The 16,899-nt window shown below is 40.3% G+C and overlaps 1 protein-coding gene across 1 annotated transcript in view; it reads left to right on the forward strand.

Annotated features, from left to right (window-relative positions):
- The window catches only part of LOC126260425 (transient receptor potential cation channel trpm), a 198,932-nt gene that overhangs the window by 133,037 nt on the left and 48,996 nt on the right, over positions 1 to 16,899 (forward strand). The window contains exon 14 of the mRNA XM_049957754.1: positions 8,068 to 8,247. Within this exon, the coding sequence (XP_049813711.1) occupies positions 8,068 to 8,247 (180 nt within the window). The remainder of the gene's footprint in view (positions 1 to 8,067; positions 8,248 to 16,899) is intronic.

The raw sequence follows: 16,899 nt of genomic DNA on the forward strand, positions 1-16,899 counted from the left end.
TCAACTTTTGACCAGTGCACATGAAGTAATTGAGGCTTTGTGCATGACGCCTATTTATAAACACACACATTACGAATATTTAAAAAAAATTAAACTGTCGAGCTATTATATTTTGATTATTTACACAGAAAAACAGGAAAATTGAAAAAATACCACGATACAGTACATAATAAAGTAAGTTTTTTTTTTAAATTAAAAGCTGTGTGATTAGAAAATGAGAAAATAATATACACTGAAACCTCCTGGCAGATTAAAACTGTATGCCGGACTGAGACTCACACTCAAGGCACTTCAAGTCTCAATCCAGCAGAGTTTTAATCTGTTAGGAAGTTACATATCAGTGCACACTCTGCTGTTGAATGAAAAATTCATTCTAACAGGTTCTGTTTTATGAGAGTACAGTTTTAATGTGTATTGGAATTCCTAAAATTTGCCAAGAATTTTACAAATAGTGAAATCTTCTAATTTGAATAATTAACAAACTAATGTACAAAAACATTCCATTATTGTTTAACAAACTAGTACTTTATTTTGGAGAAAGTGTACATTTTCATAAACAGAAAAATTGGGTCTACTAAACTGTAAGGCTTGATTTTGGAAATGAACATATTTTGAGAGTAGAACACTGTAGAAAATGAAACTCTTAAACACAAATAACTTAAATATATAAGTCTTGAAAAACGAAATTTTTTTTGAAAAGTGTATAATGAGGGCTTTTAGGTAAGCAAGGTCAGTCTCAAAACAAACATTTTTTAGCATTGCTGAATTTTGACATGCACATGCAGCAGTTTATAGGCATAGTAAATTATGAATATTTCTTCAAATAAAAATGAAAGCAATCATATTTTGAAAAAATAAGTTAACTGGACAGAAAAAATATACTCACCTTGTAGTGGCAGAACACATATATAAAAGATTATAATTAGGCAAGCTTTTGGAACCAGTGTTCATTCTTTGTGCAGAAGGGTGGAAGGGGAAGGATGAGAGCTGAAGGAAAAGACCTGGAGAGGTCTAGGAAAAGGGCTAGATTTCGGGAAAGTCACCCAGAACTGTGGGTCAGGGGAGACTTACCGGACAGGATGAGAAAGAAACACTGATTGTTGAGGACTGCACTAGATGAACTTTGAAAACCTTATAGTTTAAAAGTGGAAGACAGGGTAATATACACGACAGAGACTACTGCTTAAACATCATGCATGATCTAATAAGAGTGAAAAGCTAAGTGCATTGTACGTAACAGAGGAGGGGGGAGGGGGGTGGTGGTAAAAAATAGACAGGTAGTGGCAGAACACATATATAAAAGATTATAATTAGGCAAGCTTTTGGAACCAGTGTTCATTCTTTGTGCAGAAGGGTGGAAGGGGAAGGATGAGAGCTGAAGGAAAAGACCTGGAGAGGTCTAGGAAAAGGGCTAGATTTCGGGAAAGTCACCCAGAACTGTGGGTCAGGGGAGACTTACCGGACAGGATGAGAAAGAAACACTGATTGTTGAGGACTGCACTAGATGAACTTTGAAAACCTTATAGTTTAAAAGTGGAAGACAGGGTAATATACACGACAGAGACTACTGCTTAAACATCATGCATGATCTAATAAGAGTGAAAAGCTAAGTGCATTGTACGTAACAGAGGAGGGGGGAGGGGGGTGGTGGTAAAAAATAGACAGGTAAGAAAATGAAAGATGTAGAAGACAAAAATGGAGTGAAGAAATGCTGAAGTGGAAGAACCAAGGACATGTTGTAATGCTAATTCCCAACTGTGGAGTTCCAAGAAAATGGTGTCTGGGGGATGAATGCACCAAATTATCAGTTAGGATGAATGGGCATAGGCAGAAGGTGTATACATCTACATCTACATCTATACTCCGTGAGCCACCTTACAGTGTGTGGCGGAGGGTACTTATTGTACCACTATCTGATCCCCCCTTCCCTGTTCCATTCACGAATTGTGCGTGGGAAGAACGACTGCTTGTAAGTCTCCGTATTTGCTCTAATTTCTCGGATCTTTTCGTTGTGATCATTACGCGAGATATATGTGGGCGGTAGTAATATGTTGCCCATCTCTTCCCGGAATGTGCTCTCTCGTAATTTCGATAATAAACCTCTCCGTATTGCGTAACGCCTTTCTTGAAGTGTCCGCCACTGGAGCTTGTTCAGCATCTCCGTAACGCTCTCGCGCTGACTAAATGTCCCCATGACGAATCGCGCTGCTTTTCGCTGGATCATGTCTATCTCTTCTATTAATCCAACCTGGTAAGGGTCCCATACTGATGAGCAATACTCAAGAATCGGACGAACAAGCGTTTTGTAAGCTACTTCTTTCGTCGATGAGTCACATTTTCTTAGAATTCTTCCTATGAATCTCAACCTGGCGCCTGCTTTTCCCACTATTTGTTTTATGTGATCATTCCACTTCAGATCGCTCCGGATAGTAACTCCTGTATACTAGCAGCATGCAATATCCTGGTGCAGAGCATGCTCTAAAACATGGCAATTGTGACCTTGGTGCTTGTTTCATCACCATCTGGACTCTTCCCCCACACACCAGTTCCTCAGGACTCTGCAGGTGGGAACTAGTGTTACAACATGTCCTCGGCTCTCTCCACCCACCTGGCCTTAATTTCCTTTGTTTCTTCTGCCTCAGATTTTCTTCACATTATTTACTTCTTCCTTGACTCCATTTTAGTCTTCTATGTCTTTCATTTTCTTACCTGTCTATTTTTTGCTGCCCCACTCCCTCTCTTTTACATACAATGCACTTAGCTTTTCACTCTTATTAACTCATGCACAATGTTTAAGCTGTAATCTCTGTCTTGCATATTATGTTGTCTTCCGCCTCTAAACTCTCAGGTTTTCAAATCTTATCTGGTGCAGTTCCCAACAATTGGTCTTTCCTTCTCATCCTGTCCAGTAAGTCTTCCCTGACCCACAGTTCTGGGGACTTTCCCGAAATATACCTCTTTTACTAGACCTCTCCAGTCCTTTTTTTGTTCACCTCTCTTCCTTCCCCTGAAGAAGGAACCACTGACTCCAAAAGCTTGCCTACTTATAATTTTTTATGTGTGTGTTCTGCCACCACTTGGTGAGTAGATTTTCTCATCTTTCCAGTTACCTTACTTTGTCTTTAAATAAAAAGTCTCTTGATGAACTAAATATATTATTGTTATAAACTATTGATAATCTGTAGGACAGAATAATGACAATATTATGAAAAGGATAAATCCCTACTCATCACATACTGGAGATGTTGAGTCACAAACGGGCAAACCAAAAAGACAGCCATACAAGGAAGCTTTCAGCTAAAACCTTCTTCTAAATTAGACAATAGCACAGTAGTGGTGGGGGATGATAAAGTGCTAATTGTGGGAACCCACAGGGATGAGGTAGGGACAGAGTAGGGCAGCTAGTTGCAGTCGGGAGGTTAGACAGAAGGAATGGGAGGGAGGGGGGGGGGGACCAAAAAGGGGAGAAGTAAGTGCATAATAAAGGTTGAGACCAGAAGCCAGGAGGATTAATGGAACATAGGATATATTGCAGAGAGAATTCTCACCTGTGCACGTCAGAAAAGTTGGTGTTGGTAGGAAGTATCCAGATGGTACAGGCTGTGAAGCAGTCCTTGAAATGAAGAATGCTGTGTTGAGCCATGTATTCAAGAACTGGGTGGTCCAGCTGTTTCTTGGCCACAGTTTGTCAGTGGCCATTCATGCAGACAGAAAGCTTGTTGGTTGACATGCTCGCGTAGAATGCAGCACAGTGGTTGCAGCTTAGCTTGCAGATCACATGAGGGGTTTCATATGTAGCCCAGCCTTTGATGGCATAGGTTACACTTGTGATCTGATTGGATTAGATGGTGGTGGGAGAATGTATGAGACAGGTCTTGCATCTAGGTCTATTACAGGGATATGAGGCATGAGACAATGGGTTGGGAGTTGGATATGAGTAGAGATGAATAAGGATATTGTGTAGGTTCAGTGGGTCGTGGAATACCACTGTGGGAGGGATGGGAAGGATAGTGGGTAAGACATTGCTCTTTCAGTGCAGGACGGGGGTAGTCAAAACCATGGCAGAGAATGTGACTCATTGCTCCAGTCCTGGGTGGTATTGAGTCATGAGGGGAATGCTCCTCTGTGACCAGATGGTCACTGACGAGATAAGACAAAGCAGGACTGTTTCTGTACAAGGTTGGCAGGGTAATTATAGGCTGCGGAGGCCTCAGTGAGACTCTTGGTATATTTTGAGGTGGACTGCTCATCACTACAGATGCAGTGGCTGTGGGTGACTAGGCTGTATTGAAGGGAGTTCCTGGTATGGAATGACTGGCAGCTGGTCAAAGTGGAGGTATTGCTGATGGTTGGTAGGTTTTATATGTACAGAGGTATTGATGTAACCATCTTTGACATGGAGGTCAACATCAAGGATGGTAGCTTGTTGGGTTGAGGAAGACCAGGTGAGCAAATGGGAGAGAAGGTTTTGAGATTCTGGAGGAATGTAGATAGGATGTCCTCATCCTCTATCCAGATCACAAAGATGTCATCAGTGAATCTGAACCATTAATTGTTGAGGTATCCCACCTAGCAACATTTCAACCTCATCTATTTCTTAGTCACCAATTTAGATGTTAAGTTTTTCACTAATCAAACTTGTGTTGCTCCTAATTACTTTCATTGTTCTTCTGTACTAATTAGACTGTTAATTTCATCCTACAGCCCCAGTAATTCATCTTCATTTTTACTGCAGATAGCAATATCATCAGCAAATCTTATCGTTAGTATCCTTTCATCCTCAATTTTATCTTGCCCCCTTACCTTTTTGTTATTCTGATCATTGCTTCTTTGATGTATAAACTGAACAGTAGTGGTGAAAAATTGCATCACTATATTACACCCTTCTTAATCTAAGAACTTCATTCTTGGTCTTCCATTCTTATCACATCCTCATGGTTTTTGTACATACAGTATATTGATTTTTCAAGTCATGCTTCATTATCAAGTGCAACATCAGAATAGCCTCTCTGGTGCTTTTACCATTCCTAAAGTGAAACTGATTTGTCACCCAAGAGAGCCTTAATTTTCTTTCCATTCTTCTGGTTATTCTTCTTCACATTGACTTTGATGCATGAGCTGTTAAGTCAATAGTATGATAATTTTCACACTTATCTGCCCTTGCTATCTTTGGGATTGGGTGGATGATATTTTTCTGAAAGTCTGATGGCATGGCTCCAGTTTATAGATGCTGCATATCAACTTCTGAGGTCGTTCGCTTACATTCCCTCCCTTCTCCACAATGATTTTAGAAATTCTGAAGGAATGCCATTGATCCTTTCTACCTTATTTGATCTCAAGTCTTCCAAGCTTTGTTAAACTCTGCCTAATACTACTTCACCTAGCTCTTTCATATTGACTCCCAGTTCTTTTTCTATAACATCAAACAGACACAGAGGCCTTCTGTGTACTCTTTCAACCTATCTGCTCTTACCTCTGTATTTAATGGTAAAATTCCTCTTGCACTCTTAATGTTGCCATCTTTGCTGTTAATTTCACCAAAGGTTGTTTTGATTTTTCCATGTGCTGTGTCTGTCCTTCTGACAACCATTTCTTTTTCATTCTTGAAATTTTCCCAGTAACCACTTCTCTTTATCTTCCTAGCACTTTCTATTTATTTCATACCTGAGTGACATACCTGAAGTGACAAAAGTCATGGGACACCTCCGAACATTGTGTTGGACCTCCTTTTGCCTGGTGTAGTGCACCAACTTGATGGCACAGGCTTAGCAAGTCGCTGGAAGTCCCCTGCACAAATACTGAGCTATGCTGCCTCTAAGCCATCCACAAAAGTTTTGCCATTGCAGGATTTGTGCATGAACTTTTCTCTTGATTATTCCCATAAATGCTTGATGGGAGTCATATTGGGCAATCTCGGTGGCCAACTCATTTGCTCAAACTGTTCAGAATGTTGTTCAAACCATTGAGAACAATTGTGGCCCAGTGACATGGTGCATTTCCATCCATAAAAATTCCATCGTTGTTTGGCAGCAAATGGTCTCCAAGTAGCAAAACATAACCATTTTCAGTCAGTAGTTGGTTCAGTTGGAAGAGAGGACTCTGTCCATTCCATGTAAACACAGCCCATACCATTATGGAGACACCACCAACTTGCACAGTGCTTCATTGACAGCTTGGGTCCATAGTTTCATGGGGTCTGGGCCACACTCAGACCCTACCATCAGTTCTTACCAAATGAAATCAGGACTCATCTGACCAGACTACAGTTTTCAAGTCATCTAGGGTCCAACCGATAGTCATGAGCACAGAAAATATGCTGCAAATGATGTCATGCTGTTAGTAAAGGCACTTGTGTTGCTCGTCTGATACCATAGCCCATTAATACCAAATTTTGCTGCACTGTCCTAATGCATACATTCATCATACACTGATTTCTGTTGTTATCATTGACAACTCTTTGCAAAAGCCTATGCTCTTGGTTGTTAACTGAGGGTCATTGGCCACTTAATTGTCCATGGTGTGAGGTAACACCTGAAATTTGGTATTCTTGGCACATTCTTGACACTGTGGATCTTGGAATACTGTATTCCCTAATGATTTCAGAAAAAAATGTCCCACACATTTAGCTCCAACTACCATTCCATGTTCAAAGTTCGTTAAGTCCTATCATGCAGCCATAATCTTGTCAGAAACTTTTTCACATGAATCACCTCAGTACAAATGACACCTCTACCAATTCAGTGCCCTTTTATACCTTGGGTACACGATACTACCACCATCTGTATATTTGCATATTGCTGCCCCTGACTTTTGTCATCTCAGTGTTTGTTTCTGGATTTCTGTCTTTCCCTGAACAGTTTTGGTACTTTGTTCTTTTGTCAATCAATTAAAGTATTACTAATGTCACCCAAGGTTCCCTCACTGTTACTTTCCTTGTGCCTACATTTATCTACCATTTTCTGTTACTGTCATTTTTAGAGATGTCCCTTCCATTCAACTGAACTGACTCCTGTGGTATTTGTTATTGCAGTATCGACAGCCTTAGAGAACTTCAGATGTACATCATAATTAATCAGTCATTCAGTATCCTGCTTCTTTTCACTTGGGTTCTTGTGGATGATTCTCATAATGCCAGCCTACTGAAGTGTGATCTGAATATATATCTGTTCCTGGGTATGCTTTAAAATCTGATATCTGATTTTAGAATCTTTGTCTCTCCATGACATAATCCATCTGGAATCTTCATGTGTCTCCAGGCCATTTCCAAGTATACCTCCTCCTCTTGTAACTCTTGAATTATGTATTAGTTATTAGTAACTGAAATTTATTGCAGCACCCATTAGTCTTTCTCCTCTCATATTCCTATGACTGAGCCCATATTCTCCCATAACTTGTTCTGTTCTGTCCTCTGCTACCAAGTTCCCGTCCCCCCGACAATTAATGGATTTTCATCTCCCTTTGGATACTGTATTACCGATTCAAAGTGCTGCTACACTTTGTCTCTCTCTTCATCTTTTGCACTGGCATGCATACCTCAACTGTTGTTGTTGCCTCTGATTTTGCTATCATTTCTGATGAGAATAATACTAGATTCAAATTCCCACCTGGCCATCCAGTTTTAAGTTTTCTGTAATTTCCCTAGATCACTTAAGGAAAATGCTGGGATGGGTCCTGTGAAATGGCACACCTGTTTTCCTTCCCCATCCTTCCTGATCCAATATTGTGCTCCATTTCTGATCTCATTGATGACAGGATATTAAACTTTAATCTTCTTTCCTTTCTTTGATAACTTTCTTATTATTCCCTGTCTTTCAAGTTTTGATGTTTTTTCAGACCCCTGAACTGTTAGTTCACTTAGTTCAGATACTGTGTTTGTATTTTATTTATTTACTCAATTATTTATTATAGTTTGTTTCCGAATTCAAGGAAAGTTTGTACATTTAGCATCATATGCTTCATGTACTCATCAAATGGTATACTCTTTTATTCATTTTCAGCCAGAGAAGAATGTTTATTTGTCTTATTTATAACTATGACTTCAATTTGTTTCTTTATCATTGATTTTAGGTCATACTTGGACTAATATGTCCATTTTATATCGTCACGCAACTTGAATTCAAATCCAAAGAAGAATTGCTCCTCATGCCTCAAACTGAGGAAGAGCATATGGTTGGTCTAGAAGAAGAAACTGAAAGTGTAGAAGGGCATACAAATGGAGGACATAGAAACACAGAGCCTGATGCAGAGGTGTGTATTTGCGGGCACTGTGTCATGCAGTAAATTGTATTGATGTGCTGATGGTTGCTACACAGTGCTGCTTTGGCTGAAAGCGATTATCTCATTTATTAGAATAACTTTGCTGTGTCATAACATTTAGGCTTTTATATAATGTGCTTTGCATTTCAAATTTAAAATGACTTAAAAGCATATTAGAGCTACTATTAATTATGAATTTATGTAAATTCAAATCATTTAGTGATTTACTTTGCTTGTAGCGGCAATAGCTAGACAAAGTATGATTACAAAGTATTCTCTGCATTGTTCATAAATATAAGTAACTTAATTTTCAATAATAATTCTTAGAGCTGATAATTATTAGCTTTTTGACACTAGGATTGCAACTGTTGCAAGTCTTATAATTTTTAATACTTGACATTTCACCGTAATAGTGTAGTTAAACTAGAGGTAGTCATATTCATCTGCAGGATAAGAGAAGAGCTATGCAGTTCAAAATGACTGGTACAAAAACAGGGAGATGAAAGCAAGGACTATTACCTTTTTTCCAGAAAAGAACCTATAGTCACATCCAGCATTTTATGATCTATTTATCAGGTGGTAGAAGATCTATGCACAAAAAAGGTGATACAAACATTAGCTCAGGTGTGGGTGGGTTCCTTCATTTGACAAAGGAAAGAAGAGGCTTGGAGAAAATAATACTTTTGCAGGAATTAAGTATGAACATTATCGACAACACTAGATCATGGCAGACTTCACCGGACAGGGAAATGAGAAAATCCAGTACTTTTCAAACAGTATGGACAATTCAGCATGAGGTGACCTTTAAATGCTGATTCATAATATTGTACTGTTACCATTTCTAATGTTATCTCAGCTGATCTTCTATAGAAAGCCTTCCACTATATAGTCCAAGAATAAGCTTTTGCACCTATTGGAAGTTCTAATTGTAGGTAGCTTTTAGTCCTTATACAACAGGAAAAACTATTACATTTTTACATAATAATCAGGAAAATCACAACGTTAAGTAAATGAATGAACATTCAAAAATTGAATAATAGTAATATAAGTAAGATATTATCAATAGATATCAAATGGAAAAGGAGCATACAATACACTATTGTTAGGAATTATCACATTATTCATCTCGAATACTTTGAGGAGGCCATGAACAAGCCCATATGACAATGGCTGAGCCAGATCAAATTCTGAATAATTACTAAAAGGACACAATTTTATAAACTGTATCAATTTTAGAATACTTCAATAAGTATTGTTAACAGGATCTTGAATATCCCTGCTAAGAGCAGAAAAGTCTTCAACTCGTATTTCAGTTTTTCACTGGCTGCCTTCAGTGCTCTGATGAAAATTTATGCTGTGGATAATCTCATTTATTCCATGTTCTCTTCTCTTTTTAGAGATGACGAAATCCCTGGTCACCAAAACCTATTGTTTATGTTATCTTGCAGTTGTACCTAAGTCTGCCACTGCCTTGTCTGTAGAAGATTATTCTGTCTTTGATCATATGTGATAAGTTAAAATGGTGTGCTTAACACATATATCTGCTTTTCACAAACGGCATACTACCACTTGAGCAACCTGAGCAAGCCTCATGGGCCAACTCAGATCATCCTTCTCTCCTTTTCTTTCCAAACCATGTTGAAGATATCACATGGACTAGCATCTCTGAAAGAAATTATATAATAGAGAGTTTGGCCTATCTTGAGCCTCATTACTTTTAATGAGTAATAATTCTCATACTCTTTACTGAGTGTTGATTGTACACACATCAAAAAAAGTTTTGCATCAGCCCAGTTCCCATAATTCCTGAAGATAGATGTTGACTGTGGATATTGTATCACAGACACAGTCCCTTTCACTATTCAGAGATGTCACTAAACCCACCAAAATATGTAAACAACCACGAATAAGCAGCACCTAGGTATTAGACAGAGGGGTTCTGACAGCCGATCAGTTCCAGTCATTCCACCAGGAAGGAATTACATGGCTTGTGTAGTCTGTAGTTCAATGATGCCTACACGGTCAATACCACGGTTTGTGCCAGGAAGGGCTCTCAACAAGGAAATTGGCCAGGCGTCTCGGAGTGAACCAAAGTGATGTTGTTCAGTCATGGAGGAGATACGGAGAGACAGGAACTATCGATGGCGTGACTCGCTCAGGCCGCCCAAGGGCTGCTACTGCACTGGATGACCGCTACCTATGGATTATGGCTTGGAGGAACACTGACATCAACACCAACATGTTGGATAATGCTTTTTGTGCAGCCACAGGACGTCGTGTTAAGACTCAAACTGTGTGCAATAGGCTGCATGATGTGCAACTTCACTCTCAACGTCCATGGCGAGGTCCATCTTTGCAACCACGTCACAGTGCAGTGCTGTACAGATGGGCCCAGCAACATGCCGAATGGACTGCTCAGGATTGGCATCACATTCTCTCCACCGGTGAGTGTCGCATATGCCTTCAACCAGACAATCATCAGAGACGTGTTTGGAGGTAACCCAGTCAGGCTGAACGCCTTAGACACACTGGCTAGTGAGTGCAGCAGGGTGGAGGTTCCCTGCTGTTTTGGGGTGGTATTATATGGGGCCGATGTATGCCGCTGGTGGTCATGGATGGCAATGTAATGGCTGTATGATACATGAATGCCATCCTACAACCAATAGTGCAACCATATCGGCAGCATATTGACGAGGCATTCATCTGCATGGATGAAACTTCGCGCACCTATTGTGCACATCTTGTGAATGACTTCCTTCAGGATAACAACACTGCTCAACTAGAGTGGCATGTTCTCCAGACAATAACCCTACGAACATGTCTGGGACAGATTGAAAAGGACTGTTTATGGACGACATGACCCACTAACCACTCTGAGGGATCCACGCCAAATCACCATTGAGGAGTGGGACAATCTGGACCAAAAGTGCCTTACTTGTGGATAGTATGCCATGACAAATACAGGCAAGCAAGAGGACATGCTACTGGATGTTAGAGGTACCAGTGTGTGCAGCAATCTGGACCACCACCTCTGAAGGTCTCACTGTAGGGTGGTACAACATGGAATGTGTGGTTTTCATGAGCAATAAAAAGGTTGAAACTTTCTGGCAGATTAAAACTGTGTGCGCCGACCGAGACTCGACCTCGGGAACTTTGCCTTTCGCGGGCAAGTGCTCTACCAACTGAGCTACCGAAGCACGACTCACGCCCGGCCCCCACAGCTCTACTTCTGCCAGTATCCCGTCTCCTACCTTCCAAACTTTACAGAAGCTCTCCTGCGAACCATGCAGAACTAGCACTCCTGAAAGAAAGGATATTGCGGAGACATGGCTTAGCCACAGCCTGGGGGATGTTTCCAGAATGAGATTTTCACTCTGCAGCGGAGTGTGCGCTGATATGAAACTTCCTGGCAGATTAAAACTGTGTGCGCCGACCGAGACTCGAAATCGGGACCTTTGTCTTTCGCGGGCAAGTGCTCTACCAACTGAGCTACCGAAGCACGACTCACGCCCGGCTCCCACAGCTTTACTTCTGCCAGTATCTCGTCTCCTACCTTCCAAACTTTACAGAAGCTCTCCTGCGAACCATGCAGAACTAGCACTCCTGAAAGAAAGGATATTGCGGAGACATGGCTTAGCCACAGCCTGGGGGATGTTTCCAGAATGAGATTTTCACTCTGCAGCGGAGTGTGCGCTGATATGAAACTTCCTGGCAGATTAAAACTGTGTGCGCTGACCGAGACTCGAACTCGGGCCCTTTGCCTTTCGCGGGCAAGCGCACACTCCGCTGCAGAGTGAAAATCTCATTCTGGAAACATCCCCCAGGCTGTGGCTAAGCCATGTCTCCGCAATATCCTTTCTTTCAGGAGTGCTAATTCTCAATGGTTCGCAGGAGAGCTTCTGTAAAATTTGGAGGGTAGGAGACAGGATACTGGCAGAAGTAGAGCTGTGGGGGCCGGGCATGAGTCGTGCTTCGGTAGCTCAGTTGGTAGAGCACTTGCCCGCGAAAGGCAAAGGTCCCGAGTTCGAGTCTTAGTCGGCGCACACAGTTTTAATCTGCCAGGAAGTTTCATATCAGTGCACACTCCGCTGCAGAGTGAAAATCTCATTCTGGAAACATCCCCCAGGCTGTGGCTAAGCCATGTCTCCGCAATATCCTTTCTTTCAGGAGTGCTAGTTCTGCATGGTTCGCAGGAGAGCTTCTGTAAAGTTTGGAAGGTAAGAGACGAGATACTGGCAGAAGTAAAGCTGTGGGGGCCGGGCGTGAGTCGTGCTTCGGTAGCTCAGATGGTAGAGCACTTGCCCGCGAAAGGCAAAGGTCCCGAGTTCGAGTCTCGGTCGGCGCACACAGTTTTAATCTGCCAGGAAGTTTCATATCAGCGCACACTCCGCTGCAGAGTGAAAATCTCATTCTGGAAACATCCCCCAGGTTGTGGCTAAGCCATGTCTCCGCAATATCCTTTCTTTCAGGAGTGCTAGTTCTGCATGGTTCGCAGGAGAGCTTCTGTAAAGTTTGGAAGGTAGGAGACGAGATACTGGCAGAAGTAAAGCTGTGGGGGCCGGGCGTGAGTCGTGCTTCGGTAGCTCAGTTGGTAGAGCACTTGCCCGCGAAAGGCAAAGGTCCCGAGTTCGAGTCTCGGTCAGCGCACACAGTTTTAATCTGCCAGGAAGTTTCATATCAGCGCACACTCCGCTGCAGAGTGAAAATCTCATTCTGGAAACATCCCCCAGGTTGTGGCTAAGCCATGTCTCCGCAATATCCTTTCTTTCAGGAGTGCTAGTTCTGCATGGTTCGCAGGAGAGCTTCTGTAAAGTTTGGAAGGTAGGAGACGAGATACTGGCAGAAGTAAAGCTGTGGGGGCCGGGCGTGAGTCGTGCTTCGGTAGCTCAGTTGGTAGAGCACTTGCCCGCGAAAGGCAAAGGTCCCGAGTTCGAGTCTCGGTCAGCGCACACAGTTTTAATCTGCCAGGAAGTTTCATATCAGCGCACACTCCGCTGCAGAGTGAAAATCTCATTCTGGATTAAAAAGGTTCAAAATGATGTTTACGTTGATCTCTATCCCAATTTTTGTCTACAGGACTCTCGGAACCGAGGTGATGCAAAACTTTTTTTTATGTGTGTATGTCACAAGTTAAAACTGTACAGTTGCAAAGGAAAGGGAAGGATCCCATAAGAATTATAAACTTTGAGTCAGCAATTGAAGTGAGGTCAGATGGCATAAGTGGCAGTGCATTGCCCACAAAAGATACATATCTCATCTTGAGCCCCGATTCATCTCACAGTTTTAACTTGGTCACAATCAGTAATTATATACTCCATGTAGCAAATGAAAATTCTTTCTCAGTGCTCTGTCATTAATTGTGTTTCATTTCAAAGAATATTAGTTTCCATAAGTATAGTAGTGGTAGAAACATTGTCAGTGCAGAAAAAGAGTAATAATTCACTTATTTACTTAAATACTGGTACCTTTAATACTGACTATCATCAATGAGAAGTGATGGTTGGCAACAGATTTAATACAGTATTTATCTCAAAAATGTTGTTTCCTTTGCGTTTGACATGTTACCTCAGCTGATTTTCAAGAAAATACTGGCTGTTTTGATGATCTGTGTTGTCAGATATGGTTTCACTTCAACTTTAGCTGCATGGTCAAACTAGGATTTCAGGTTTTTACTGTCAATGTAGATAGTTCAGTTTGCTCCAAATAAAACATAATAATAAAAAAAAACTGACAACAAAGAGTGTGGCATCAAAGTCAAGAGTAGGACATTTAGGTGCAGTGCAAGCACTGTGGGATTGTGGCTCCGTCAACAAAGTTCTGTGGCGATGGTGTCAACAAACAAGTCTCTTGTTGGGAGAAACATGTTCCTTGCCATACTATGCTGAGAAGTAAATATATAGACAAAATCAAACTACGGAAAATCCAGAATAGTGTAATGACAGTATTATGAAAAGGATAGATTGCTACTCACCATATGGCGGATATGCTGAGTCACAGATAGGCACAACAAAAAGACTACCAAGTAAGATTTTGGCCAGAGGGCTTTCTTCTGAATGAGTGTGTGTGTTGCCTCATTCAGAAGAAGGCCTTCTGGCCAAAAGATTATTTGTTTAGTAATCTTTTTGTTAAGCTTGTCTGTGACTTAGCATCTCTGCTACGTGGTGAGTAGCAATCTGTCCTAAAATATGTTTTATTTGAAAAGCTCTAAGAGTTTTCACATAAAAGATTTGAGGCATTATTTTTCAGAATAATTTTGTAGATTAATTGTTAACAAAATGCAGTTGCTAAACAATGGACAAAACAGAATGGGATAACAAGATAAAGTTACTCTTCAAAAATGGTAATGTGGAATCAAAGTCAGATTGTGTTGCATACTTGTTGTGAAATAAGACTGAGGGCTTTGAAAGCAGCTTCTGACATATATTCCAAAATTTGGTTCTTTGAACAACAATAACATTTGAAAACACTTTGAACAATAATAACATGTGAAGTGAAAGATAACTGGTTTTATAGTATTAAAAAAAACTATAGTGTGATTATAAACTGTAGTTTTTATCTGCTCAACTCATAGGAGAAATGGTTACAGAAAGAAACACTCAGACAGATTGCATTGGGCAGTGCAATATGAGTAGAACAGCTAAACATGAGAGCTTGCACACCAGTGACCATTAAAAACTGGAGGAGAAGACAGCATCAGTCAAAGCATGAATTTGTGCATTATACTACTCTTCCGTAGTCAAGCTAGTTGATGAAGGCTTCAGGGTTTGCCTCTATGGGAAAGTTAAATGAGGATACCTCATAAAGAGACTTGGCTTTCTGAGAACTCAATACAATGGCCATAAGCAGTCTATTTTGTTGTGGGAAAGAGAAAGTAATCACTTAAAAGCAGACCTGGGCTGGAGAATCCAGAACTAGTCAAGAAATGCAAGAGTGTTGGCTGCTATTCCAACAGACACATGGTCCAAACTGTCCTGAAAAAAATTCTTTTTATGTTTTTTCTCTGGTCAACACTCAATAAATCCAAAAAACATTCTATTGGTTAATTCTTCATGCTAAAAATACCATAAACTTCCTTCAGGTACATCTATGGCATCAGATTTTTGACATACCTTTAATTGTCGATGTAACCTTTATTAATGATTTCATCTGTGGCTGCACTCTTGTGATGGTCTTCATGTGTGTAGCTTTCAAGAGACATGTGGCACCTTTTTTAGGATGTTACTGCTCCATGACTATGTTGGAAGTGCCATTACAAATTAGAACCCAATCATTTTCAAAATTTACAGATAGACTTTTTTGTGTTGCTGAGCAGGCTGTTTCATCTGTTTTGAAGAAGGATAAATCCAGAGGATCTTGTACTTAAAGTCTGGGAGAGAACTGTGCTCCATTATAATATTTTTAGTACATTTTTCAGGTTTATCATTTTAGTACATTTGAGAAACAGAAAGTGAAGTTTTGATATGGTATGAAAAAAGAATGAATCAGAATAGAGATTAGAGTGTTCCTTCATGAAGCAATGAATTTAGTTAATCATGACAGTGTACTGTATTACTCATATTTGTTGCACTAGAGACTGAAATTTAATTCAGTATTTTTAATTTGAATGGACATATGTGGTAAAACATGCAGATGATGTACCAGTATAAAAATCTATAGCAGTTTTGTGGAAATCAGTACCCAAGAAAACATATGAGGGCTCTTAAAGTGTAACCTCATTATAATTACCTTATAAATTCTATTTAAATCATACCTGATAGGCTACCTTAGCACTGAGCATTTAGTTTTATGATCAAGAATATTATTATACCATGATGCAATCCACAAGTCAGGAAATGACTTTTGTTTCTTGTAATGTTCCCCTATATTTGTATTGTTGGTCTGTTTCTCTAGTGTCACTTCATTTATACCTTTTCCTCTAAAAAAAATATGATAATCAAAAAGGAAGATAACTTGTCGCACCAAAAAGTCATGGCACAGTTTTTCTTTGTCTGCATTTGTTTGAGGAGAAAAGCTCTCTCAAAGAGGCAGACAGCCAGTAAAGAAGAGGCACAAATAATTTTCATGGGAAGTAAACCAATGTGGAAATGAATGAACTGAGGAAGTAACATGATTTTCCTTCTGGGTAGGCAGAGTCTCTCAGTAATTTAACTGCATTATCAAGGGTACACCTTACTCAAAATTATATGGTGAACTATTACCTGTTGCCATTACTGCAGTGACTGGGCTAGGGATACACTCACATACTCTGCAGTATGTGTTCATAAGGATTCTCACCAAAGTGGCAGCAAAAATTTTGAGGAGTCAGGCAAAAACGACTGCTACAAAAATTTTCAGTGATAAGACAAACTAACAAAGCAACTGCAGAGAAGTTTCCTAAGTGGAAGCATACATATGTTTTGGACTCCTATCGATTCTAAGAGTGCCTAACAATGTTAAACATAGCTTCAGCTGTAGGACAGCACACTTGATCAACACCAAAAATCTTGAATAGAGAAGATGATGTGTTCAGTAGATGTGTTTGCAGGAAGGACAATATTTTTTGTTCTGCATTGTTGCTTATGGTGAACACCTCAGTCTCAATGCGTGTGAAGAGTGGCAGGGAAGAAAGAAAACTGTCTAGTTAGTTAGTTAGTTAGTTGGTTG

Source organism: Schistocerca nitens, chromosome 5, assembly GCF_023898315.1.
Source record: "Schistocerca nitens isolate TAMUIC-IGC-003100 chromosome 5, iqSchNite1.1, whole genome shotgun sequence".
Lineage (NCBI taxonomy): Eukaryota > Metazoa > Arthropoda > Insecta > Orthoptera > Acrididae > Schistocerca > Schistocerca nitens.